The following is a 23,331-nucleotide window of genomic DNA, read 5'->3' as shown; positions in this document are numbered from 1 at the left end:
GGCCGGAAGTAAACGGCTGTGAAATTGGACGGTCCAGCCTTCTGATCTGCGTCACCGCTGTCTCGGTGGAGTTTAATAAACTCGGCCGTCGGGTCCTTGCGGTCTAAAATATAACAGGACACTGGAGTAAACTCTCGACCATCTCACACACTGTTTATCAGTTTTCTGTCTGACGTTTAGTCAGCTGTGTGAAAACCAAGGAGGAACCCACCCGGGGATTAATAAAGTTTTATTTTATCTAATCTAATAACTTTAATCTCAGCCAAACCGATTTACTCACGAACAAACAAAACACTGAAAAAAGCCAAACAATAAAATTTTTAGGTTGTCTAAGTGACTTATATATTACGTTTAACCCGAGCAGCGACAGTCCGTGGTGATCTGAACATGATGTGCCGGGAGTTGTGCCGTTCTCGGCCGCATCAGTGACCCTCGAGCTCCCGGCTTGCTATCGAGCTGGTGGGTGGCAGACGTCTCTGAAAACGTCGAAGCACTTTTGCAAATATGCGATATATATGATATATATATATATATATATATATATATATATATATATATAGATAGATATGCTTGGTTGGCAACCAATGTTAAGGTGCATTACCGCCCCCTGGCTCACAGCTCAGTGGACATTTAGATGAGAAAATATATATTTGACACGTTTAAGGAAAATGCTAATAAAATAAAAATAAACAAAATAAATGTTTATTAAGCAATTTTGATAGGAAATTGCTTAATTTTAGAAATGTTTTTGCTCCTTTTTGCTCCATAAAATAGTTGTTTTTTTAGAATCATTCAACTTAGCAGTGGGATTTACATGAAAAGAGAAACAAATTAAGTTTGAGTGAAAATGTACATTTTTTTGCACTCTCTGGTCGACTGACTCAGTGAATCAAATGACTCAAAAACCGATTCAATTTGGTGAGTGACTCATTAAAACTCGATTCAGTAAAAAGAATCAAATTTACCATCACTAGCACTATGAATTCTGGGATATGGTAGGCCATGAAGGACACACCCGACCCATCCTTCAAATTCGGGAAAAAGGAGGACGCATTTGTCGGCTGCATTCGGAGGAGTCTACGAATTTGGACAGCCTTGTACCAACTGCACTGTGGCAGTGATGTGTATTCCTCTGATTGGGAGAAAAGAAAAAAGGTGTGATTCTGTTCTGAATGATTCAATATGTTGCTTGTCTCTTTGAGACTGTCATTGTTTTTGTTCTAAATAAAGTTCATTTAAAAAAACAAGAATTTGGACAGCCTTCGGCTGATGACCTAACAGTTTATACTGGAGAACTGTAGCAGTTTTAATCACTTCAAACTGGGTAGAGGAGGCACCAGTAGGAAGTATTTGTGCTTCCTACTGTCACGTGGCCGGGTGGCCGGTACTGAACAGGACTCAGGTGCAGAAACCCAGAGCGGAGACAGCAGATGATGCAACAATTTATTAGGTTTAAGTGCAAGAGAAAAACGTGGCAAAGACAAAAAACAACGAGACGTGGAGTCTTGGTGCGGCGTGGCCTGGGGAACGTGGCTATGGCGAGGGAATGAGGCCTGAGTTGCGGAACGGAGCTGAGTGGGGAACAGTCACACTGAAGGAAGAGGATATAGGAGTTAGGTAGGTAGTGAAGGCAGCTCTGCAGTGGCCAGTTGTAAGAGCAGCAATTCTTACTTGCAGTTAGGGACCTGGAGTGTTGAGAGGGGGGTGATGAAGATCCAGGGGAGGCTGAGTGGCGTGGAAAAGCTGGCCTGAGATCCGGGGCTTCAGATGGAGTGTGATGGCAGGAGGTAGTGATGTGACGTTCTGTATCGAGGCTTCGGAGCGTGTGTCGAGTAATGGAGGGGGCGTTTCCGCGAAGCGCGTATCGAGGCTTGCTTCATTTATGGGAGGAGCTGAAAATGATGACGTCCGAAGCCTCGCTGCCCGGCTGTACCACGTGACTGGTTCATGAAGTGGTTCGAACTTTGCCGCGAGCTATGACAGCGATATAAACCCCTCAGACTTCAATCAAAATGTGGGTGTTTGATGGAGAGTTGCGGTTAGTGAGAGTTTGGAGACCGTTTGGAGGTTTATGAGAGTGAGGAGAGAAAGTCAGGAGAGAATGGGGCCAGCTAAGAAGAGGAGGATGTCCTCCCCTGTGTGGGAACATTTTGATCTTATTCCTCCCAACAAGGTATGTAAATTTCTACAGAAGATGTATTTTCATAATACTGATGGTGCAATACAATTTATGTTAAGCTGTCTGTACTTTTGTACAAGGTGAAGTGTTTGCTATGTGCCAGGGAGCTGGGATATAACAACAACACCTCATCCATGCTTAGGCACTACAGAGCTTTGCATGAGAATAAGGGGAACACCGATTGTGGAGCAAGACCAGGTGAGCCATCAAATGCAATGATAATATAGCATGCTGTAATGTTACTAAATGATATAACAATATTATACAACTGTTATAAGTTACGTGTGTGATATTTATATTTGTGCTTTATCTTTATTGTCTTTCCTCAGGAGAACAATCTCAAATAGATGAAGACCTGGTTAGCATGGTGATTGAGGACTCACAGCTATTTAGCATTGTGGAGGACAAAGGATTCAAAAGATTTGTTAAATCATTAAATCCCAGCTATGTTCTCCCCACTAAAAAGGTCATAAAAGCAGTGAAAATTTAGTTTTTACAGAATAAAATGTGAACAGGCAGGACTGAGGCTCAAAGCCTCAGTGTGTAGCTGTCCATACCTCAACGTTACAAAAGCACAACCACTGTCCACACCCCAACCACACCTCACCTCACAGTAAATGATCATTTCCATTTCAAGCATTTCCAAATAATCATTTTCCATACTGCCACTATAAATATACACAGTATACTGCATCACTACAATATACATGTTTTACACACTCCTTTTGTTGTTGACATTTACAGGCTGTGTGCAAAATGCCACACTCTTCAAATTCATGCCAGCTATTATTTTTACGTCCAGTAGGTGTCCTGCTAGAGCAAATGAAGCTTCATGAAGCTTCGCATTGGGGTGAACCAATTGGATGAAAAGCTTCAGTGCTTCATGGGGCTTCATCTGCCCATCACTAGCAGGAGGGCAGGCAGGTGAGGCACAGAGAGATTTCCAGAATGATTACTAGGTATCCTGAGTCCAGAGGTGGAGTGTGAGCCAAGGTGGATACAGCAACTGTAGCACAAGCGAGTCGTGTTAACAGGATGACTCACAGCAAGAACTTAACGTATACGGCCTGTTACCAACATGTGTTGATGACGAACCGGCAGTGAATGAACATCAACGTGTGGTTTAAATCCCTCTGGCTTGATTGCCTGCAATAGGCTCCAGGTGTGCGGGAGCTGGAGTTGGCCCTGCCCAGGGGCGGATCCCAGGTCAGTTCAGGAGCCTTATGGAAATTCCAGCCACCCACCGCAGACCATGACACCTACTGGAAGTACAAATATTTGATTTACTGTTTTTTTTTAATCAACTTTAAATCATGCTTTTTATTGTTTTTTAATGTCTCTGTAAAGCACTTTGAATCAGCTTGTTGTTGAATTGTGCTATATAAATAAACTTGCCTTGCCTTACTCAGACTCTAGTAGCGCACCATTGAGCATATGTGATATGTGTTTGGATTCTAGACACAATATTGTTTTTTGATATAATTCATTTGATCTGGGTGATCGTGGCTCAAGAGTTGGGAGTTCGCCTTGTAATCGGAAGGTTGCCGGTTCGAGCCCCGGCTTGGACAGTCTCGGTCGTTGTGTCCTTGGGCAAGACGCTTCACCCGTTGCCTACTGGTGATGGTCAGAGGGCCCGGTGGCGCCAGTGTCCGGCAGCCTTGCCTCTGTCAGTGCGCCCCAGGGTGGCTGTGGCTACACTGCAGCTTGCCATCACCAGTGTGTGAATGTGTGGATGATTGTGCAGAGTGTAAAGCGCTTTGGGGTCCTTAGGACCAAGTAAAGCGCTATACAGACCATTTACCATTTAATCTATAGAGTCAAACATACGGGAATAGAAATACATTTTCCGTGTCGGTTTGGATGAAAATGAACAGGCTGATAAGTTTGCAAAAGCTGCAACAAGAAAAAGTCATGTAGATATGAATATAATATACAGTAAAGGTGAGGTTAAAGGAACAGAGCAGGGAAAGGTATATTATTATAGTATACAGAGAGCAGTGGGACACTGTAGAAGAAGTCATAGAAGTAAAAGAAGATATCATTTCAAGAGTAAGATTTGGTCACATAGGTTTAAATAACACTAAAAAAGATGAACAAGAATGAGACAGGGAATTGTGAACGTTGTGGACCACAGGAAACATTTGAACATGTGATGTTGGAATATGGTAAACATAGACGGGAAAGACAAATGCTCAAATCTGAATTGAAGAAGAATAGAGTTCAATTAAGGGTAAAAGAAATATTTCAAAGGGACACAGGTGGTGTAGTTTATAGGGAAATATTTGATTTTTTTTTTGTTTGTTTTTAATATTTTTATTAGGATTTTCTTCATAGTAACAGACAAAGACAAAAGAAAACCAGAACTTAGCTCAGGCTGTTTTGAGGCACATACAAGGCAGTTGAGGTAAACCACAACCCCTCCAGGAATCAAAACAAATCACAGTAAGACCAACAGTCAGGCAAATTAATTCAGTTTGGGAAAGCCCTGCAACAAGGAGGATGCCAGTACAGGTCCAACGTAGATATGGGTCCCAGGCCTGTGGAAAGAGTCCAAGGTGGAGTTGAGCATACAAGTTATATATTCATTGGGAATACAGTCCGTACAATGTTATGCCAGGATTTCTTAGTTGGGATGGCTAGCCTGCCCCAGAGGAGCAGGATATTGTTTCTGGATGAAAAATAACAACTGGAACAGCCTCTTGTGTTTGCCTTAGAAAACCAGATTGTCCATTACTCCCAGTATAAGAACTAGAGGGTCCAGAGGAACAGCAGGAATGAAAATAACTGAAAGCACCGTTGCAACATCAGACCAAAACCTTAGAATTTTCCCACATGACCAAAAACAATGCATAAAGTCCCCCCCCCCCATTCACATCTAACATACAGGGGAGCGGTTTACATCTGTTTTACTTTTTAAAGAGGGTGTGATGTATGCACAATCAATACATCACACAATTTTGAACTGAAACGATTTATCTTGGTTACAGACAGATATCCTAGAGACACAGGCCCAAATCTCCTGCCAGTCTGGACCATTTCTAGAGCGGCCTAGGTCTCTTTCCCAAGCCTGTTTAGCAGCCAGGAAGTGAGGGGCTGAGCCGGAGTATCCTTTAAAAGGAACTAATGGAAATATTTGGGTTTTTAAAGAGCAATAAGTATTTATATGAGACCATAGGTGTAAAACTGTTCCGATCCACACTCCAGCCCAGAAGGTGGCGGTAATGCACCTGAAGTTTGACAAGATAGACGAAGAAGAAGAAGAAGAGAAGGGGGGGGGGGTACCTACCTTGGCACGACACCTGTCGGATAGTTTGCTTGTTACACTTGTTTGAAAAAAAAAAAACCCTGTCGGATAGTTTTTTTGTGTAAGCTGATTGGTCAACAAGTCGAATAACCACTTCCTATTGGTTTACTATAGTGACATCATCGCGCACTTATTTGAATGACGGAAGGAGCATATTTTCTGCATGAGATGTCTAAAAATTAGCAAAGTGTACATCAACAGCTGGTAACTTAAACTAAATTAACCAGCCTTCTTTGTTCACTACGTTTGCTAAGCTAACGTTCAGGGCCAACGCTAACTTGTTAGCTACTAGTGCTGCTAACACAGTCTGTGCCTGTTTGCTCGATTACAATTATATTTTTAAGTGGACGTTTATTTATCGACTTTCTACAGGAAATACTTACAGTAAGGACTTAATTTAACCACTTTAGGGAGTCTAAGGTGAATGAATGTGAATGGCTGAGTAAAGAATACATTAAACGAAGGTTCCCGAGTTGTGTTGAGACGCCAAAAGAAGAGCTTTTCACTGAAGCCCTTTGGACACTTGTTGATTTCTTTCTGCAGACCGAACCGATGAAACAGGTAAGCTACGTGATTAAAACAGCATGATTAAGGTGGTCCGAGGCTGCTGGGTTGTTGGATCGCCTTTCATACACTGCTTAGCGACCGCTCTCCGATACACGAGCTGCATTGTTAATGAAAGCTGGGTTTACGTTGAGTGGGACGTTTTTACGCGTGGATATGGACTTCAGGACTACTTATGCTTTACAGTCAAGAAATCAAACATATGTTTATCTGTGGAGCTACAAGCAGTTTCAGGTAGAGCTGTATTTGTGTTAACTGGAAAGTGTTGAACTCCGCTGTCAGTGACGGTTTGTAAATGGCCTGTATTTATTTTATTTTATTTTATTTTGTGTGTGTTGCAGCAGGAACAAGTGGAGTGGGATGACGTGAACAAACGTTTACAACATCATGGTTTTAAACCGGTGTTTTTTGCAGATCCCGCTGAGAATAAGAGTCCTGCAGGTAAGAATTGTCACTACGAGACTTTATCAAAGGTCACGTGTTACGGTGGCCGAAAGTGAACAATCGTATCAGGCTGAAGACTGTAACAACTATACATGGAAACAAAAATCAGAATTGAAGACGGCTAAGGACAGAGTGTTTAAAATTAAAGTGGCTCAACAATATAGTTACTGTGTTAAATTTCAATAGATTTAATTTACATGCAACTTTAAATGAAAAGAATGATTTAAATGGTCTTTTTGTTGTTTACTTGTTTATAAATTCTACTTTGAGTTTTAAGCAAAATGTTTGGCTTGTCAGTGTGATTTGATGAGTAATGTATACGGTTGTCTGTGTGTTTGCAGATTTGGTCCTTCTGGATAAGAAGTCGGCTGCTGAGCTGAGGACAACTCTGAGGGTGATGCTCACAGACTCGGAGAGAAGGCAGGCCCTGATCCAGGAGCTTGTCATGTCCAACAACCAGCTCAAGTAAGTTCAGCACTGTGTAAGAAACATCCTAAGTGGTGCTGGGATGTTATTTAGTGATGTTTTCAGTGAAACGTGTTTGTAACTATCTGTTTAAACATGGAAACTGTAAATAGCCCCCCACCCCAAGGACATTATTGCAGTTACGAATGTCATCTTACTGGACTGAACCTCAGACTGTCCTGTAACGTGGCTAGGAGAGCTGGGGTCTGTTTCAGTGACACATGTGCAATGCTACTGCTGGATATTAATAATGTATATGCAGTGTTGTATAGACCACCTGTCCTGCTGTCATTTAACCTCTCCAACATCAGATGAGTATCAGGAACACACATTTCTTGATCCTCACAGACCAGTACAGGCATGAAATGTGAGACTGGGTGGTCTGGTTTATGTTTATAGGGCCAAATGATAAGTTTCCTCAAGACGCTTTATATTCTCAAGCAAAGACTCCAAATTAGAGCAGAGAAACCCCAACAATCATGTGACCCCCTATGAGCAAGCACTTTGGCGACAGTGGGAAGGAAAAACTCCCTTTTAACAGGAAGAAACCTCCGGCAGAACCAGGCTCAGGGAGGGGCGGGGCCATCTGCTGTGATTGGTTGGGGTGAGAGAAGGAAGACAGGATAAAGACATGCTGTGGAAGAGAGACAGAGGTTAATAACAGATATGATTCAATGCAGAGAGGTCTATAGAAGAAAGCAGTCCTACATATTTGTTTAATATGAAGGACATATCCTGGTCAAAAATGACTCCAAGGTTCCTCACAGTGTTATTAGACGACATGGTGATGCCATCCAGAGTAAGAGTCTGGCACATTCTTCTGGCTACATGTGCTCTTCTTTTCTCACCCTTTGAGATTTTAACTTGTTGATGCTGTTTTAATAATTTTACGTAGAAGTTTGAAGTCATGTTGCCATAAAGTATTCAGTGAGCCGTTCAGGGCCTTAGGACTACACAAACTGCAGTCAGCAGGTGCAGACATGCTTTGCTTTGTGTGTCGTCAGAATGGAGGTTCAGGAGCACATGAGCCGAGCAGCTCAGCAGTGTCAGAGGGTCACAGAGCTGGAGGAACTGTTGGACAAGGTGAAGACCAGAGTCCAGGATCTGGAGGACCGCTACCTTAGCAAGGCAGTCCAGCAGCACAGCCACACACAGCAACTGCAGAAGGAAAAACTGGAAGCACACGTGGGTCGTTCAGCTTTTTATTTCACTGTCTTTGAATTTCCCGTTAACAAAAGGGCATTTACAAAGAGTCAAAACAAACGGCACAAGCACTCGAAGCCACAGTTACTTCTTACAACTCGGCACCAAGTAAATTAAATTTCTTTTGGAAGTCTTAGTCATGCTGAACAGCTCTGTGCATGTAAAACACTGAAAAAACACTATAGTTCATATAAGCAGATGTCTCCAGGTGTCTGCTAAAGTTTACATGATGTGAACATATTATCTGTAATGAACAAAGTCACTAAAGTTAACACTGAACCTTGAGCTGTTTCCCAAACATTTAACAGGCTACCCTGAACTCTTTAAGATGAGTGTAGGTGTTTATTTTCATCGACTGCATGTTTTCTCATAGAGCACACATTTAAACATTAATGTTATGTTTCATGTTTCAGTGGTTTGCAGTTTCCGTGTACTGGTAAAAGAAAAACCTTCTGCGTACTTTCAGAGACGGTGTGAGATTCTAGAGCAAAAGCTGTCGAAACAGAAAGAGGAGGCAACCCAGCTTCAGAGGAAACTCCATTTCATCACCAAAAAAGAAGAGCAGCGATTGGCTTTGCAGCGTCAAGCCTCCCAGCAGAGGTCTCCTGCAGATCAACAGTAAGATATTTGAAAACCTCACACACAAGATCATTGAACAGTGTGTAAAGTCTGTTCTAGACTGTCTAGGGAGGGCAGTCAGCCATACTGTTGTGCAGATCTGTAGAGGAGGGCTCATATCAAATAATACTACAACAATACCAAGTCAAAGTGAGCGTATCCACATCAGTCAAACATGGCATGTTGTAGCAGGGCCCATGCTCAAAAGTCAGGCCTGTGCCCCAGACGTGCTCAGACATGCAGACGGGAACATGCTGTGAGTTTTTGGGGAAGTTTGACTGAGTCAGCGAGGCTTAATCTGACCTCAGATTGCCTCAGATTTGGCCTCATTCTACCCCTCTAAGTCAGAGCACCAGCAGAAGAACCTGGAGGAAACAGACCAATCTGACCCAAGGTCAGTGCACGTCACATTGTCAATGCGATGTCTCGAGAACAATGCGATGTAGGATTTTCAAATTGATACCATAGTTACATGTAATAAAAACAAATCGGAGACTAGTTTGAATCCTGGTGACCTCGACTTCAAGATCAGGGGTCAGGTTTTCTGAAAATTCAGTGAATGCAATAACTTTAAAACAAGGCGATTCTGAACCTGTTAGGAGGCTGAGGGCTAGTACTGGCTGCTGCTAGCAGTTTCAGATCTCTCAAAAGATGTCTAGTTGGATTTGTATCTTGGTTCCGGCTGAGCCACTTAAGGACATATACAGACTGGTCCTGAAGCCAGTCCTTTGTTATCTCAGCTGTGGGCTTAGGGTTATTGTCGTTTTGGACGATAAACCTTTGCCCAGGTCTGAGCTTCAGAGCCATCTGGAGGCCACTGTGCTCATTAGGACCATCGGTGCTGCAGGGATTGTTCTGTAGTCTTTCCCAGATCTGTGCCTCGATACAGTCCTGTCTCTGCGGTCTGCAGACTGCTCTTTGGACTTCAGGACTTGTGCCCTGACATTCACTGTCAACTATAGGATCTTATATAGACAAGTGTGCTACTTCACAACATGTATCCAGTCAACTGAATTTACTACAGGTGGACTCCAAGTTGTAGAAACTAAAAGATAAGCAGTCTAAGGAGCTTGGAAAGAAAAGCTTCTGGACTTCTTTAAGTTTCTTGAAGGCAAGGCAAGGCAAATTTATTTGTATAGCACAATTCAACAACAAGGTGATTCAAAGTGCTTTACAGAGACATTAGAAACAAAAACAAATAAAAAGCATGATTTAAAATTGATTAAAACAAGCAAACAAACTAACTAAACACACACATTTCACACCTGTTCGCGCGATCTGAACCCTTATCGTAAGGGGAGCTACCAGTCCTTCTGTGGACGAGCTACTTTCTATTTTAAATTCCCTGAATTTAAAATACTCTCTAGACCCAGTCTAGACCCAGCTGGGGAGCTACCCAGAGCTCTAAACCCACTTAACAAACAAACAAACAAACAAAACAGTATATAAAATCAAAACAGATAAAATCAGAACAGTAGATAAAATCAGTAGTTAAATGTAAGTTTTGAAATTTAAGCTTAAAGTGTGGATTTGGTGCTTTATTCAAATGCAGCTGAGAACAGGTGAGTCTTCAACCTGGATTTAAATAAACTGAGTGTTTCAGCTGATCTGAGGCTTTCTGGGAGTTTGTTCCAGATATAAGGAGCATAAAAGCTGAATGCAGCTTCTCCGTGTCTGGTTCTGACTCTGGGAACTGATAAAAGACCGGATCCAGATGACCTGAGGGATCTGGAAGGTTCATACTGGGTCAGGAGGTCATTGATGTATTTTGGTCCTAAACCATTCAGAGCTTTATAGACCAGCATCAGAACTTTAAAGTCTATCCTCTGACGGACAGGCAGCCAGTGTAAGGACCTCAGAGCTGGACTGATGTGGTCCACTTTTTTGGTCTTAGTGAGGACTCGAGCAGCAGAGTTCTGAATGAGCTGTAGTTGTCTGACTGATTTTTTAGGTAGACCTGTAAAGATGCTGTTACAGTAATCAAGCCTACTAAAGATGAATGCATGGACTAGTTTTTCCAGGTCCTGTTGAGACATCAGATCTTTTATCCTTGATATATTCTTGAGGTGGTAGTAAGCTGACTTTGTTATTGTCTTAATGTGTTTTTCTAAGTTTAGGTCTGCATCCATCACTACACCCAAATTTCTCGCCTGGTTTGTGGTTTTTAGATGTATAGATTGAAGTTCTCTGGTGACCTGTAATCGTTTTTCTTTGGCGCCAAAGACTATTACCTCAGTTTTGTTTTTGTTTAGCTGGAGAAAATTGTGGCACAACCAGTCATTGATTTCCTCAATGCATTTACCAAGAGCCTGTACAGGGCCTCGGTCTCCTGGTGACATCGTGATATATATTTGTGTGTCATCTGCATAGCTGTGATAGTTTATTTTGTTGTTCTTTATAATCTGTGCCAGTGGGAGCATGTAAATGTTAAACAGAGGGGGTCCCAAGGTGGAACCTTGGGGAACTCCACATGTGATACTTGTCTGCTCAGATGTGAAGTTACCTATTGATACAAAGTATTTCCTGTTTTCTAAGTATGTTTTGAACCAGTTTAGTACAGTTCCTGAAAGACCTGTCCAGTTCTCCAGTCGTTTGAGTAATATGTTGTGGTCAACTGTATCAAATGCTGCACTGAGATCCAGTAAAACTAGGACTGACATTTTTCCACTGTCTGTGTTCAGACATATGTGTTTCACCTCTCATCTGAGAAGCTTCTTCAGTTCTAAGAGCAACTGGTGTAATAAAAGCTGGGACTCTCCACTTCCTCCTCTTAGAACTGAAGAAACTTCTCAGATGAAACACCTTCAAAGTAGGGCTGGGCGATATGGCCTAAAATTCATATTGCGATATAATTTGAAGCATGTGCGGTAACGATATATATCAGGATATATTCTTTTCTTCTGTATAACGTATTTTTCACACTATAAGGACTTAAAATCCTTTAATTTTTCTCAAAAATCGAGAGTGTGCCTCATGTATGATTTCTGGTTGTGCTTACTGACCTCGAACCGATTTTGGCAGAAATCTGTTAAAAAATGTTTTAGTACAACTTTGGTAAGCAGCACTGCTTGATGGATGTCAGAGCATTACGCTGCCGTAGTGAGGAGCTTCACGGAGTAATCTGGGTCCAAAACTCCGTCAGTTCAGGTCCCAAAGTCAAACGAACACTGAGAGTTAAACTGTCTAAATTATTTCATCTTTAATTAAATCATCAGCGTTGCTGCTTTACCAGGTGTAACAATTAAGTTTAACATCCATGCAAACAGAATTTATTAAATTTAACAGAGTTAGAAGTTAACAGGAAGTTAGCTCGCTAGTTTCCACCTAAACATTTCATACCATGTTCTGACAGAGATTTTTTTAACTAATTCAAATGTACAGCTCTGCTATCACTTCCAACATAAATGAAGACAGAAAACTAAACAGCAGTGGCGTTTGGAGGGTTACTGGAGTTGGACTAGCTGGTATATAATGTTGTGCTACGTGACTGCTAGCGACACAGCTATGTTAGCATAACATTAGCACAGTGAAGCTGGAGGATGAAGCCAACTTTTTTTCCACACGATAAAAGTTAACGTGAGGGATTCTGGTGGTCAGGGACAAATGCAGTCGCATAGCAGGATGCTGTACACGGGGCAAACTTCAGTCAGGAGAACAACTGAGATCATTCATCCACAATACGAGGTTAGTTATTAATATACAGTAACAACATGGGAACAGAGCAGCTGCGAGAGAATTCAACATTAATGAATCAATGTTACGGAAGTGGAGGAAGCGCAGTTTTTGGCTTCCCCCATATTTCAAAAGTGCTTCATCTCTTTGCTGTGACTGTCGGCATAATTTGCAGATGATAATGGCTGTAGCCGCTGCAACGCTTTCGGCCAAAGCCGGCGCAGCTTGATGACATCATCAACACGCGCTATCGCAATAGAGCGATATAGTCTAAATCTCTATCGTTGGCCAAATTTATATCGTTTCTATCATATATCGCCCACCCCTACTTCAAAGAAATCCAGACCCTTTTCTTTCCGAGCTCCTTAGACTACAATGACCTGGATGACTGACAACCTTCACAGACTAAAAGATGAACACTTTTGTTAAAGTTACATTTATTTATTTTATGAATTTGCATTTTATGAATCCAGTTTCAAACAAGGCTGACAAAATGTGGAGCCAGTGAAGGGCAGTGAATACTGTAAAACCCTTGTAGGTTGTACTGTGAGGGGAATCGGGTGTAAACATCTGCCAAGTCAGTTATGTGGTAAAGAGCAGCTTGTTCTTAAGCAGCCTTGGGCCCTCTATGGCCCACTGTGAGTCCTGGTATCAGGAGGAAGTGTTGTTATTTATTTATATAACAGCGAATCACAACAACAGTCGCATCAAGGTGCTTACTGTTGTAAAGCAAACACCCCACAATAATACAGAGAAGGGACGGAAAAACCTATCAGCAACCGCTTTGCTGATTATTTTGATAGTTGACGAATTTGCCTAATATTTCTTCAATTAGTCGATTAATCAGCGATTATCTCAATAATAACCGTAGGGCCCCGTGCCCACTGTAGGGCCCCGTGCCCACTGTAGGGCCCAGGCCCACAACTTAATTGTTGTGACACGTGTTAGAAACGCAGAGAGGTGTGCTCGATTTGCCACACGGAGCAGCGCGAGAGTAAAGAGATGATGAGATTTGTCAGTTGCAGGTCTTTTGCCCACAACCGAGATGACAGACCTTGCCGACCGTACATACAATACACAAACATCACATTGGGGAGACAGGTCAGGCTAGGTAGCGAGGAAAAAAAACATCAAAATGTGTAACACAGAAGGATAATACAGGAATGCACAGATATCAACACACCACAGCACAATAAACACAGACAGCAACATGGGAAAGAGTTCCAGTGTGTACATCTGATCTGGGACCGCTGCAATCTTTGACTGCGCCTCCAGCTGACCCGATGTCCACATCAGAGGCGAGGTAAGCGTTAGAGGTGGCGTTGGATCCGGGGTAGGGAGGGTGATGCATCAGTGAGTGCTTATCAGTATCAGTATATGTGTGCGTGTCCATAGTAGGGCTGCCACAAACCATTATTTTGATAGTCGACTAGTCACCGATTATTTTTGCGATTAGTCGACTAATCAGATCATCATCCATTGGACGTAAAACGTACAGCTTATTGCACCAGCAGCATCTGCTCTTATATAACTATCATTAGCTTACAGCTTTAAGTGTTTAAGGTGCTAACTAAGAATAAAGCCAAGATGATAGTTTAATGAATTTTAATGAAATCTGCAGATTGTTTCGGTGAAGTTTAATAAACTCCTTGCTATCTAAAATATAACAGGACACCGGAGTAAATTCTCGAGCATCTCACACTTCTGATAATCAGCTGTCTGCTTGATGTTTATTCAGCTGTGTAAAAACTATAACTTTAATCTCAGCCAAACCGATTTACTCAGGAACAAATAAAACACTGAAAAAAGCCAAACAATAACATTTTTAAGTTATCTAAGTGACTCATATATCATGTTTAACCTGAGTAGCGAAAGACGGCGGTGGGTTTGAAAACGATTTGCCGGGAGTCCGGTGTTCTCACGGCTCTAGTTAGCCTAGCCCCCGGCTAGCTATCGAGCTAGTGGGTAACAGACGTCTCCGAAAACGTCGGAGCGCTTTTGAAAATATGTTAAACGTTTATTTTGTGACCCAGAAAGAATAATAAGAGTAATATTAAAACTAACTAGCTGCCACCATTGTTGGAAACTGAGCAGGGCCGCGCTATGAATTCTGGGACACAGCTTCTTCTTCTTCGGGGTTTAACGGCAGCTGGCATCCTTGTACATGCAGTGCTGCCATCTTCTGTTTCAGTCCGTTATTACACTCTTAAATCCTGCTACTTATTCCTGCGTCTTTTGGGATCTTACAAAGCTTCAAACGACGCGTCGACTATTAAATTAGTCGTCGACGATTTTGATAGTCGACTAATCGTGCCAGCCCTAGTCCAGAGTTCAGCTGAGACAGTGTCCTTCGCCCTGCCAGGCTAAGTAAACAGTCTTCCAGCCAACCCAGGTGGCCTTGCAGGGAAAGGGAAGGAACAGACTCAACACAGTCGTTATCAGGGAGTTGTTGTTCAGTTCCAGCCTTGAGCCCACAGCTGGCACCAAGGGGTAGCTGCATTATGATGGTAATTTTTCTTTTGCAACAACTCATGAGAATTTCAAGCTGTTCTCTAACACTCCGACACCGACACTGGTCTCTCAATCTCCTGTTGGAGAACCGTGAGCTTCCCCATGATGGTATCAAACTTGCGCTCCGTGGTGTTGTCATTTTTTGCTCGGAGAGCCGATTCTGAAAACTCACAACTGCAGTCAGCTGTTCTACGATGTAACCCAATATACGCTCAGAGGTGTTATTCTGAGTATTCACGGCAGCTGTAAAGCACGAGGGAGGGGCTAATAATCGGCTCAGTCATTTTTAATGATCGTTGAAAGCCCAGATCGTAATCAAGATTAAAATTCGATTAATTGAGCAGCCCTATCGTCAGTCACACTCCATTAGAAATGGTCATGCACTGCATTGTGACTCATGATAGACACAAAATCCAATTTAAGTAGAAACTGAACTCCCACTGACAAACAAAAAGCCTCCAAATAGTGTTTAAATATGAGTCTCGTGAGTTTTTTGCTGTCCAGACTTTAACCGTGTGAAGAGGACCAAAGTGAATTTGACCCCTGTTCCTGAAATTAAACAGAATTTCTGTATCCAGGAGTTCATCTCATTTCTCATTCGCAGAGCCAACTTCCTGTGGAGCTCGCCAAAACAAGACGGCACAGCTGAGATTAGCGAGCTCATCAGTGACCCAGCCAAGGAAGCCCGGCTGTGTGTCTACTATCATCATGTAAGTGTGACTTGATGTGGTCTCGGGCACGTACTGCTTTGAGCCTTTTTTCCTGACATAACAGAAATATTTCTTCTTTTCTTTCCTGAAATTTCAGCTGTTGAATGAGATCAGTGCAGTTGTAACTGATCATAAAGGTCCTGTGAGAGTGCACAGACCGGACTTCCAGGATGTCCTGTCTACACTGAAAGTGTGGGCAGAGCAGCTCGATCTGCTGAAGGTAAACACCAACAACCTGCCAAACTATCTCGAGCCCTCGGTTAGGTATGTGACGTTTGCTTTGAAGATGAACTTCCTGTGCATGCGTGCTTGTACGTAGGGTCTTCAGTGCAGTTTAAAAGAACTGTCTGTCAGACTAATGCCCTTACAACCATGCGATGGTGGTTATAACACTGACGAAGCAGCAGAGGTTGGAGACATGTTGCTGCTTGTAGACGCCATGCTGGAAAATGCCTCGGCTGATGATAAGGTACAAGTTTGTTACTCTTGTTTGTAGTACTTTATCAGGCTGTTGTGTAAATGACACTGCAGGGCGCGGTGGCTCACATGTCTGAGCGTATACTTCAGAGAAGCCTGCTTATTGCAGCGTTTTCTTTCCTTGTTAGGTCCTCAGAAGCCCCACTCGACACACTCTGGAGTCCATGGTGTCTCATTTTCAGAAGCTGTTTGACGTCACCTCTCTGAGAGGAGTGTACCCCCGTATGAATGAGGTCTACACTAAACTGGGAGAGATGACCAATGCCATGAGGAACCTTCGAGATATCCTTGATCTAGGTGACTTACACACAGTGCCTAGTTATGGATGTTATTTATGCAGTATGACAGTCTGGGCTTCTATCAGCATCTCCTGGACACATTTTCCTTCGTTTGGATTGAAACCCTGAAGTTAAAAGTAACTAAGAGTCATTAAAATAAGCAAACTCACTCCTGGAGGCAGAGTAGACCTGTACGAGGAGGTACTAGTGCTAATGCCATCCATCCATCCATTCGCTTCCGCTTCTCCTTTTCAGGGATAGCTGTCATAGGGCGAGAGGCGGGGTACACCCTGCCTCTCGCCAGTCTGTCGCAGGGCCAACACACAGGGACAGACAACCATTCACACCTAGTTTGTGAATAATTTGGATTATCCAATTAACCTATCCCCACAAGCTGCATGTCTTTGGACGGTGGGAGGAAGCCGGAGTAACCGGAGGGAATCCACACAAACACGGGGAGAACATGCAAACTCCACACAGAAAGACCCCGGCCTGATGGTGGAATTGAACTCAGGACCTTCTTGCTGTGCGGCAACAGTGCTAACCACCGTGCTGCTGTCCTCATGATAATCCATTGTTTGACTGTATAAACATGTGGATGTGAACTGCTCGTTCTTCACATCCAAGATATTCCAAAGTACTGCACAGTAGTGCTTAATTAAAACTGTTGGCAGACACACTGTCCAGAGTAAACTAAAAACAATGAGTGTTTGGAACATAAGAGCAGTGACTGTAGAGGCCTGGACCTGCCGAACACTGCTACTCCCTGCAGGTAGCATCACCTACACTTATCTGCTAATGCACGCCTTGGCCACTAGATGGGGCCGACTGACAAAAATGAATATTTGTATAACTGTATCGTCTTCTTTGTTTTTGTGTGGTTAGATTAGTGTCATGTCTCCACTGGCTGTGACTCTTTGTTTTCGATTACTAACAAGCATCTTCCTCCTGACCTTGACCACAGCAGTAGCTTTCATAACGGCTTCTTTTTCATGCTGCTTCCATAATCAGGAGAGTCTTCCATATTACACTGAGTGGATTACTGTCATTCAGCATCATTCAGCATGAGACTAACAGGGCTGTCTGTGGTTTTGTCAGACGGTGGCGTTTCTCCTGCTGAAGTTGTGAAACATGTGTCCAGACTGGTGTCCTCCATTGAAAGCATGGCGAGGTTCCCTGAGCTGCTGGGAGACATTGATATTGACAGGTTTGCTTTTCTCACACATGAGTTGGACTACCAGATGGCAGCTGCTCAGGCCTGCTTCAATCTTTGCTCCTGTTTTTCAGCATCATCATGAAGGTGAAACAGCACGAGGAGTTCTTCCCTGCGTTCCATGCCCTGGTTACAGGAATCTTACAGACTCTAGGTAAATTCAACCAACTCTATTTATTTTATTTACAAATGACTTCTTGGTAGAAATAAATCCAGGACTCTCATCCAATATTACTGAGGAAACATGAAGATGAACAGATCGTGGTGTTTCCAGGAGCTCGCAGTCAGAATCATTGTGGTGTTGGGTGCCTTCCGAGCACTGACTCGTTGTGAACTGCTCGTTGTCATGTGATTTTAAGACGATCCTGGGCTGGGATTGGCCGAGCTGACTTTAAGCCTGAGATTTCTACTGCTGCTCTTCTCTCTGTGTGTTACAGGAGTGAGCCACCTAGACAACATCCTGCCAGCTCTGAAGGCTTTGACAGAAACAGCACAGTGACCTGATCAGCTTTTTGTTTTTAGTCAAACCTCTATTTTATAAGCTGCCTGAAAGCATGGCTGATGCTGTTTTCACCTCTGTGTGGATGATGCCAGCAGATTTTTACACTTTTGATACTTACCATTGTAAACCTGGCAGGAGTAGATGAGTTAAAGGCACGATGTGATGGTGGTGGTGCCGTAGGAGGTGTGGTCTCTGAAAATCACGTCAGTACTGTCAGCACTTGTGTTTGACATGTGTACATAGCTGTAACAAAAGCAGGCCCCAAACATGGGAGGAATAAAGCATTTGTCAGTTACTAGCAGTTTGATGAATCATGGTTAATCACGGACAATAACCATATCCAACTTCTTAATAGCACTGAGCTGGGCTGCATTGGTGCATCATATCTTTATTCTCTTTCTTAAATAGATAACTATCATATCTGACATCATATCTCACAGTACAATAATATTGAATGGGTTGCATTGTTGTACTTTGTCATGTTTCTCAGGTCTTTGTCTGAATTTCTTATGAACATTACTTGTCATGTTCTCATGTTGTTGCTAAGGATTGTCTTATTGCACTGGAGTCACACTGGGTTAAATATTTACACTTGGGTTTTAAGGGGTATTTATTATTTTCTTCATTATTTTATTTACGGGTTGTACGGAAGCCCCAAACGCAATTTCATTGTTCTCTGACAATGAAAATAAATACTTAAATAAATAAAATAAATCCTAATCAGAATATAATCAAACTCATGAATGAGAAATGTAGTCTGAGTGATGGAAAGGATTTGTAGGCCTGACCTTTTGACCCTGACTCCCAGGAGCATTGTTATCACTGCTGTGAGAGCGCAGCAGGTAGTGTGTTATATGTGAGAAGCCCCGACTTTACCATGTACGACTGAAAAGGGGATTTTAGATTATGTTGTGATTGAAGAGTCGTGAAGAGAAAAGGTAACCCTGTGAAACTAAGAGGAGATGTTGTGTCATATTCATGTGCGACTGATTCAAGAAGAAATCATGTTGAAGTAAACTAATGATGAACTCTGAGTCGTTCTACAATAAAATTAATTCCAGTAAGGAAGACTCGAACTTTTGGAGTAATCAATGATAGAGGGACAGTTTTATTAGCCGTACACCTGAACAGTTTCCCAGGAAACAAACTGGATTTCTGCAGTTTTGAATGTCGAACAGTCTGTCTTTATTCGTTTGAATGTTTGTGGATATAATGGAGACTCTAAGAACAAGATATTACTGGAGATGTTATTGGAGATCTAAAAGCAAAATACCCAGATGACTTTACATTAGCTGGTGTTCGTTGTGGCCCTGATGAATGGTGTGGTAGTCTCCTATTTATACCATGAACACAATCCAAAGATTCTTTTAATACGCATCTCAGGACAACTGTTGCTGTGATTTGGTGCTACATAAATAACATTGAATTTAATTGAATAATAATAATGTAATTGGTGTATGGACACATTTAACCCCATAATAAGCTGGTTTTCATGGATCAGACCCAAATGAAATTGTTGATCAAGAATTAGTTTTTGGTTTGTTACCCAAGATATTTGTTAAATGTGTCGCAAGCCAACATCTCTGCAGCTGCCATTCATCTGAATCAGAGCACTTTAACTAAAAGTAAGACAAAGTATGGAGAGAAAAGCGGGAGCAACTGAAACAGGCTGCATGCCGGTTGACGCATGCGCACTCCTTAATATAAAAATTATTGATCATTGTGGCGTCACTATTACTTTCAAACCTGGAACAGAACTAACTCTCTGACACAAATGGTGGAAATTTAACGCATAAAGTTTAAATGATGGTGGAAAAAAATCCTGTTCAGGTAATGAAAAAGTCAACTTGTTTATTTATATTTACAAAGTGAGAGAATCCCAGAAGACAAACAGATTTTCAATTCAACTTTATTTATACAGCACCAAATCACAACAGCAGTCGTCTCAGGCGCTTTGTAAGGCAGACCCTACAATAATACATACATGACTGAAGGTGATTTAAAAACAGTTCCTACTTCATCGAATTACAAAAAAGGAGAATGAACAAATGTGACGGTAAAATGATGAGCAGCCGTAAAGAAATGTAAATGTTATCAGAATATTTTCATAGCTACTCTCAGGTATTGTTTTTAGAAAAGGTTAAACTGGTTATTTGTCTAACCTGACTTTTTAAAAATTAACTTGACTCAGAGCTGAAAACGGCTCTGAGAAAATCACCAGGACAAGAACGCTTCAGCATTTTGCGCAGATATCAGAGGTAAAAACAATAAAACAATGTATACAGTGAAGCGAGAGATAATTAGTTTAAAAGTATCCAACGGAACTATTAACATGATACACCAAATTACTATTTCACTTAAAATAATAACATCTCCCTCGAAAAAGCTTTATAGTAAAGTCGTAAGAAACAGGAGGTTAGACTGTAATACATGCTGTGAGTGCGGCACAGACACCCATCAGTTCTGGTTTAGTCCCAGTATCCTGTCCAGTAAACACTGGGTGGGGTCCAGTTGGACTCCTGCGGGTATTACTGCCTTGAAAAAAGCCTCTGCAAGAGATTTTCTTCTCAAACTGAGCGATAATATTTTCCTAATGTGGCTTTAACACTCCGTCGTGGGTTTTTACGCACACAGGTACACGTGTAAATAAAAAGTCTGCGAGTATTTTAGTTTCATAAGCGCTGCCTGTTTCAAAGAAAAATGGTGCTTTGGCGCAATCGGTACTTAACAAGTAGAAGTCCAGTGAATCACAGCTGTGAGTAGTTTTAGTGGATGCGTTACAGCCAGCCCGCGGAACAAGAAGTGAGGAGAAACACCTGGTTCAGGTTACGGAAATAACAGCCAAGTCAGAGTTCCGCATAATTTCAACACTGAAAGAATTTGACAGGACAAAGTGTCCTCGGTGTGTTTGTACAGAGGACAGCAGCTGGAAGGCGATGGGAAACTGGGAAAGCTTCAGACGAGACGACAGGGAGTCCAGAAAGGAGCCGGTTGGAAAAGAGCCCAACGTACCAGAAATTACAGTGGCCGAAGCGTCGCCGCTCGCTCCAGAGAGATCTTTCTTTAGCGTACCCGGGCCTGCACACACCGGTAGGACGGGGCAGGTACTTACTGCTGCTGAGCAGCAGGCTGAGTCACAGGAAAGCCTGAGCGCAGCAGAGGGGCTTAGTGTGACCATGTGCAGAAAGTCTGCAGAGTCCCAGCACAGGTCTCCCTTTGGCCCGCCGGAGTCACAGGAGGAGGAGCGCGTAGATACGCACAGTTTGTCTGGAAGTGACGATAACAGCACCCCGAGAGGGAGTCGCAAGCATTTCATAGAGGTCATGATGAACAGCTCCCCAGGGATTCGGCGCTCTTTTTACCTGTCCCCCAGGGCTGAAGCTGACTCCACCTCTATGGTTTCCTCCACCCTGGATGAAGACAGGACAGCTGTAGCCTTGGAGCCTATGGAGCACGAGTGGATGATGTGCGCTTCAGACGGGCAGTGGAGCAGCTTGCATCGCCTCCTCACCGCAGAACCCAGCCTCATCCTGAAGAAGGATTTTGTGACTGGCTTCACCTGCCTGCACTGGGCCGCCAAGCACGGCAAGCCTGAGCTCATAGCCATGATTATTAATTTTGCCAAGCTGCACAACATTTCTGTTAGTATTGATATTCGATCCAGCACCGGCTACACACCTCTGCACATCGCCGCCATGCACGGTCACGTGGAGGTGGTCAAGCTTCTGGTCAGAACCTACAATGCAGATGTGGAGATCAGAGACTATAGTGGGAGGAAGGCCTGCCAGTACCTCACCGACAACGTGAGCGTGGAGATACGGAGCATCGCTGGAGGCTGTGAGTGCTCTGCAGGTGAGAACTCTCATCTCAGGGACGGAAGACGCTGGAGGATCTCTAACATGAAGCCCCTCAGCCAGCTGAACTCCAACGATTGTGCTTCTGGGGACAGTGAGGGCCAACCCAGGGAAATGCCCCTCTGGAGGAAGTCCTCACTGAGCAGGATGAAGCCCAAACTGCAGAAGCTTCGTGACAGGACATCCCAGATCGTGCACAGCACTTCATTCAAAGATAAAGAGCAACAGGGAGGGTCAAAGAGAGCCTCTAGATCCAGAGCCAGGAGCCACTTCTTTGGGTCAGATCAGTACTGACCCAGGATGTGGTGGAGCACTACCTATATCTCCCAGCTTATTTTCATCCATCGTTATTGCAAACGACCTTTCAGTGCAGTGTCTGCTTGACTTGACTGAACATCGTGTTGATTCAATGGGAACGTGAAAAACATGCTTTACTAGCTTTGGATTATCAGACGGGAACTTCTCTGTGTGGTGAATATATGAAGCAGCTTTCATGGTTACTGTGGCCCGCTGAAGGTTGTGGGGTCAGTGGAGGTGGACATGAGCGAGTGTACTTTTAACGGCTTTTCTCTCCTTTTAGTTTTCTTTATGAAATAAACTAAGGGAACAGTAATGATCAGCTCCATGATGTACAACAAACGCACACTGTGTGTTCACAACAGTAACTGCTATTAGCCTTTAAATCAGATCACAGACGGTGAGACTCCCTCTGCAGGCCAAGCTGGGTATTTTTATCCATCCACAGCTGACACTAAAGCCCGTGGACCTTAAGTCAGTAATCCGCCTGCAGTGATCCAGGTTACTGTGTCACGAGGCTGTGAGGGAGTGTAAGGTGACAGAGAAGCTCTGTGTGAGCACTTTGTGTGACCGCTGAGCACCGAGTGCACGTCACGTGATCCGTTTGGTTTACTGTATGTGAGGACAGCAGTGCTGAGGTGGAGGCACAGCAAAGCGGAACAGAGGCTGACGAGCCACGCATGTACTAAACGCCCTGCTTCACCTTCTACTCACACCCGGCATCTCATTTCTGGGAAAACCTTCTCCCTGATGTTGTGTGGATGTATAGAAGTTTTGTTTCTCATCAGTGTGTAAAGAAGCACTTCTTCTCTTAGCTGCACGTTTAATCGTTAACAGCTTGCACTTCAGCATTTATTTTTGCACGTTTACCTGGTTTAATGACACCATTTGAATGTTTGTTTTACTTATTAAATAAAACATCTGATTTAACTCTTGTTTCAGCTCAGCTTGGGTTTCCTGGTCTGAGGAAATATTCGTCTTTGTAATGTTACCAAATCCGTTAAAGCAAACTGCTGCTTCAGTAGAGATGCAGATTTTTA

At 43.0% G+C, this 23,331-nt stretch overlaps 2 protein-coding genes and 1 long non-coding RNA gene across 4 annotated transcripts; 2 read left to right on the top strand and 1 right to left on the bottom strand.

Annotated features, from left to right (window-relative positions):
• Positions 1 to 1,429: 1,429 nt before the first annotated feature.
• On the bottom strand, positions 1,430 to 1,781 carry LOC309700931. The gene is made up of 2 exons (XR_014274810.1): positions 1,672 to 1,781; positions 1,430 to 1,591 (listed from the first exon to the last, which is right to left on the bottom strand). It is a non-coding gene; the product is annotated as an uncharacterized lncRNA (long non-coding RNA).
• Positions 1,782 to 5,434: 3,653 nt separating this feature from the next.
• On the top strand, positions 5,435 to 18,441 carry cep70 (centrosomal protein 70). 2 transcript variants are annotated; one of them, XM_082523482.1, is made up of 12 exons: positions 5,435 to 6,044; positions 6,389 to 6,488; positions 6,833 to 6,956; positions 7,961 to 8,141; positions 8,626 to 8,777; positions 15,565 to 15,670; positions 15,768 to 15,890; positions 15,990 to 16,139; positions 16,276 to 16,444; positions 17,524 to 17,632; positions 17,713 to 17,792; positions 18,076 to 18,441. In XM_082523482.1, exons 1-12 carry the CDS (start codon positions 6,036 to 6,038, stop codon positions 18,135 to 18,137), a joined length of 1,365 nt encoding a protein of 454 aa, XP_082379608.1. In that variant the 5' UTR covers positions 5,435 to 6,035; the 3' UTR covers positions 18,138 to 18,441. The 2 variants fall into 2 exon arrangements, with proteins under 2 accessions (XP_082379608.1, XP_082379607.1); XM_082523481.1 differs by lacking the exon at positions 5,435 to 6,044 and adding an exon at positions 6,099 to 6,281.
• A 1,562-nt stretch (positions 18,442 to 20,003) lies between these two features.
• On the top strand, positions 20,004 to 23,226 carry LOC309700090 (ankyrin repeat domain-containing protein SOWAHC-like). Its single transcript, XM_082523485.1, has one exon. It carries the CDS (start codon positions 21,077 to 21,079, stop codon positions 22,286 to 22,288), a length of 1,212 nt encoding a protein of 403 aa, XP_082379611.1. The 5' UTR covers positions 20,004 to 21,076; the 3' UTR covers positions 22,289 to 23,226.
• Positions 23,227 to 23,331: the final 105 nt, after the last annotated feature.

The sequence above is a fragment of the Aulonocara stuartgranti genome (assembly GCF_965226115.1).
Source record: "Aulonocara stuartgranti genome assembly, chromosome: 23".
In the NCBI taxonomy this organism is placed as follows: domain Eukaryota; kingdom Metazoa; phylum Chordata; class Actinopteri; order Cichliformes; family Cichlidae; genus Aulonocara; species Aulonocara stuartgranti.
The sequence above is the reverse complement of the archived record's forward strand: the minus strand, read 5'-3'. Positions and strand labels throughout refer to the sequence as shown.

Bases quoted from the DNA above. Each gene is read 5' to 3' on its own strand.
- cep70 (XM_082523481.1), top strand. From the start codon at position 6,159: ATGAAAGCTGGGTTTACGTTGAGTGGGACGTTTTTACGCGTGGATATG. The intron at 17,633-17,712 runs GTTTGCTTTTCT...CCTGTTTTTCAG, and splicing joins GGAGACATTGATATTGACAG to CATCATCATGAAGGTGAAAC. The intron at 17,793-18,075 runs GTAAATTCAACC...TGTGTGTTACAG, and splicing joins AGGAATCTTACAGACTCTAG to GAGTGAGCCACCTAGACAAC.
- LOC309700090 (XM_082523485.1), top strand. From the start codon at position 21,077: ATGGGAAACTGGGAAAGCTTCAGACGAGACGACAGGGAGTCCAGAAAG.